Source organism: Punctularia strigosozonata, assembly GCF_000264995.1.
Source record: "Punctularia strigosozonata HHB-11173 SS5 unplaced genomic scaffold PUNSTscaffold_17, whole genome shotgun sequence".
Classification (NCBI taxonomy): Eukaryota; Fungi; Basidiomycota; class Agaricomycetes; order Corticiales; family Punctulariaceae; genus Punctularia; species Punctularia strigosozonata.
Window position 1 is genome coordinate 533,029 of NW_006767449.1, and position 4,078 is coordinate 537,106.

Here is a 4,078-nt window from a genome sequence, read left to right on the forward strand (position 1 = left end):
CCAAGGTCCGGCGGACAAGCGGCGTCTTCCAGCTCCGGATTTCAAGATCGGAGCTCAGGCATTTGTAAAGGCTCAATTCTTCCGGACCAGGCGCCCCTCCAAGAAGCTCTCCGACAAGTACCTCGGACCGTTCGAAATCATCGCTCAGGCAGGACCATCCTCATTCGTTCTTCGACTTCCCGACTCCATGCGATCAGTCCATCCGGTGTTCCACGTCTCTCAACTCGAACCGGCAACTCCGAACACTATTCCGAACCGCGTACAGCCACCTCCGCCCCCAGTCGAAATCGACGGCGAGCTCGAGTACGAGATCGCCGAAATCCTCGACTCCAAGATCGACAGGCGATACCGGAGGTGCCCACTATTCTATGAAGTTCGCTGGTTGGGCTACGAAGGGACTCCAGACGAAAAATCGTGGATCCAGGCTTCGGAACTAACCCATGCTCCGGACTTAGTGGCGGATTTCCACTCGCGCTATCCGGAGAAGCCAGGACCACAATACTGATTCGCGTCTTTTTTACTCTGCCTTGCGGCGCAGAGCTTACCGGGCACGAGTCGCTGTGCCACTACAATAAAACGAAAAAGAAAAAAATTCTACTCCGACCCACATCTCCGACTACTCCTCATCCTCGTCCTCGTCCTCATCCTCATCTTCTCCTTCGTCTTCTCCCGTCTTCTCCGACTCCGACTCCGACGTCTCGTCAACCACCATTCCGGAGTCCTCCGGCACCGCGGTCCTCTCCAACACCTCCGCCAGCAACGCCTCCAGACGATCAAACCGGGCGTTCATCCTTACCTCCGCGGCGTCGATAAGCCGCTTGGTGAGCCGCGCGGAAACCGCGGTGTCCCTCTCGCGCCTCAACTCCTCCCACTTCCGGTGACCATCCCACATCTCCCCGTACGCCTCCACCTCCTCGTTGGAGGCGTTGTTCACCGCGTCCATCGAACCGAGCCGGCCTGTCTTCGGAGGAGCCGGAATAGAGTCCAACGGACTCTCGAGGAGCGACAACGCCGCGCGGGTGGGCTGCTCCGAGGGTCGAGCCGGAGGTGCTTCTACCCCCGACCGCGCACCAGCCGGAACGACGACCTTGGCGACTTTCAAGTCGCACTTCTTCTTCTTCAGCGCACAGCTCCGGCAGGAGGTGCTCTGGCGCCGACCGACGGGCTCCTCACAGTCGAGGTGTTCCGTCCGGCAGACGGAACACGGCGAGTTGGTGGACTATAAACGGTTAGCTCCGCTAGCTCCGGCGTATTACAGCACTTACCCTCCACAATGAGTCGTCCTGGAGATCGGCCTGCATCTTCGCGGCCGTCTTCAACTTCTTCGCGTTCGCCTCGTCGGCGTCGCTCCGGGCCCGCTTCTACAATTCCGACACTCATTAGTTATCTCCGACGGAGATCCGGCAGCCACTCACCTTTCCGGCCGCCTTGGCCGACGGCGCCGCTCCCTCCTCTCCGACTCTCTTAGCTGCCGCCTCCTCGGCCCTCCTCGCCGCTGCCTCTTCCTCGGCCTTTCTCAACTCCTCCGCCCGTCTCCGCTCTTCTTCCGCCTTCTTCTCCGCAGCCGCCGCCTTCGCTCGCTCAGCCTCTTCCATCTGCACCTTGAGCGCCGCGATCTGAGCGTCGAACTCTTCGAGGTTTGCGGAGTCCATGGTGGGGTCGGGTTAAGAGGAGTTATCGACAACTCCCATGAACCGAGACCTTTTATCCGATCGGCCTCGTGGGCTCGGCCCTAAGAGGGGGATACTGTCACGTGTCGGATCTTGGGCCATAACCGGGCCAAGTACGATAGCTCCGGTCGTTCCGGGTTGTCCGCCATCGGAGTAGCAGCTCCGGTACCGGACCTACGTTATCACATGAATAGTCCTCCGGCGACTCAACGTCCCGGTAGTTCTCGAGTCATAACGGATTCAACTCCGACGTTCACGACCGATATGCCTTTAACGGTTTGATATTCCCTTCGGACTTATTCTACCTCCGATTATCAGCTTGTAACCATATGCTCCGTCCTTACGATTGACAGTTCCACATGGTTCATAGTTCCAATAACTCCTTATTCCACATGGTTCATAGTTCCGATAACTCCCTATCGATACGAGCTCCGAACCGTGCCTCCGCGTATATAAACTCCTAGCTCCTGTACTCTAACTCCTTAGTTCGAATATCGACTAAGTTACTCCTCTGCTCCGACACGGACTTAGAGCGCGTAGCGACTCAAGTCTTAAAGCTTGAGTCTGGTCCGTACTCGCACTCACTCTCTGTATCCCGAAACTCTGCTCCGACATTCTCCGACTCACTCCGACCTTCTTCCGACCCAACTCCGACAATCACCTCGCTAGGTCCGGACGTCACACCTCCGGCGTCGGACTTAGCTCCGTCTCGATCTTGACAGTGAGCCAATAGATGTACATTGGGATGAGCTCTTACCTGAGCCACATATGCCGTTGGTGTTTCGCTCAACTCGGAAAGCGACCATCAAGGACGTACCTGATGAAGAAGATGGACGGTATACGCCACCCGTCATCTATACCCCGACTCCCATGGTACGATTCAGCAAAGGGAAGGGTGTTGATCGAGGTCTCAATAGATCACCGACGCCTTTCCAAATGGAAGGGAATTCCAGAGCTCTAGGGCACTCGAAGGAGCGAAGAACCTTCATCCGTGGAGTCCCTAGTGACGAGCTCGATTCAGACGAGCAAGACGCCGCAATTCAGTATTGGAAGGATCGTAAACGATCCGAGAACGAGCGCGTAAAAGTCGAGACTCCCGATAGCTTCGCCAGAGAAATAAAAGATGCCACCGATTCACGAGAACTCTTCATCGCAGAAAAGAACCGAGAGGTGATCGAGGCGAAGACGGCCTTACGCAAAGCCGAACTAGAGATGGAAGAATACAAACACCGCTATCTCCAAATGATGGCTAGGACTGAGGATCTTTCATCAAACATCGAAGAGTCCATCGAGACCGGTGACAACAAGGGCGCTCATGGAAGAGGCGGTGCCGTTAGAACGGCACTGCCCCGGCAAGGGGCGGCAGCCTCTGCTGCGTCACAGCAACTCCGCTTTAGGACGCCTGATTACCCTTTTAAGAAGGAGCTTTTCAACTCCGCTCCTACGCATACTGTCCACTCGGCCAGTGCTGCTATGCCCGCATCAGTTAATCAAGTACCTATCGGTCTTCGACCATCCCAGAACGTGCCTGCTTCTAGTACGTTAGGTAGAACTATTCAACGTCGGCTTGCAAACCTTCGAGAAGCAACGAATGAGCTCGAAAGAGGCAGCGCAAAGGGGAAATCACCCCCGCGATCGGTGATTAAGCCCCAACCTCCGTCCGAATATGACGGAAAGAATAGCCTCGACGTATTCCAACGTTTCGTTGAAGAAGCCTGCGAGTATCTCATTGAGGGACAAGTAACCTCGAAATGGCACGTCCAGAAACTACGCCGCTATCTTACCAAGGAGGCAGAGAAATTCTATAAGCAAAGCATAAAAATCCCCGAGGATTGGACTATTGAACAGTTTTTCTTGGACTTATTCAACCATTGCTTCGACGATGGCTTTATGGGGCAAGTACGCCGCAAATTCAATACTTGGGTCCAGAAGGAGTCCACTGTAAAATCCTTCACATCCACGCTTGAAGGACTTCGAGAAGACTTAGGAGAAGAGATTAGCGACTTCAGGATGAACCAACGACTTTGGGAAGGCTTGAGGGACGAAATCACAGAATGTCTTTATCATTACGGACTTCACCTGGACTACAGCTCGTACGAAGTAACGCTTGCGTCGGCAATTCAGGCCGAGCGAGCCGTGAACAATACATTACATAGAAGCTCTAGCTTCGCTAGCCCTACGAGCAATACATCCGTCCCTAAAGCAAGGAGAGGACGATCCACGAAAGTATCTGTGAGCACACCTAAAGTCACCATCAACGAGACAAGGGCAACGCCTTCGCCTAAGTTTGTAAAGAGGCAACCAAGGAAAGATACCCCAAAAATGTCTGAAGAGGAACGTCAGCGCCATATCGATAATGGTTTATGCTGGAATTGTTTGCAGGCTGGGCACCTCGGTCGGAACTGTCC

At 54.7% G+C, this 4,078-nt stretch overlaps 1 protein-coding gene across 1 annotated transcript; it reads right to left on the reverse strand.

Annotated features, from left to right (window-relative positions):
* Positions 1–616: 616 nt before the first annotated feature.
* Positions 617–1,652, reverse strand: PUNSTDRAFT_138591 (uncharacterized protein; the record flags this gene model as incomplete). Its single annotated transcript, XM_007388281.1, has 3 exons — positions 617–1,219; positions 1,266–1,361; positions 1,416–1,652. The coding sequence occupies 3 exons, from the start codon at positions 1,650–1,652 to the stop codon at positions 617–619; spliced, it is 936 nt and encodes a 311-aa protein (XP_007388343.1).
* Positions 1,653–4,078: the final 2,426 nt, after the last annotated feature.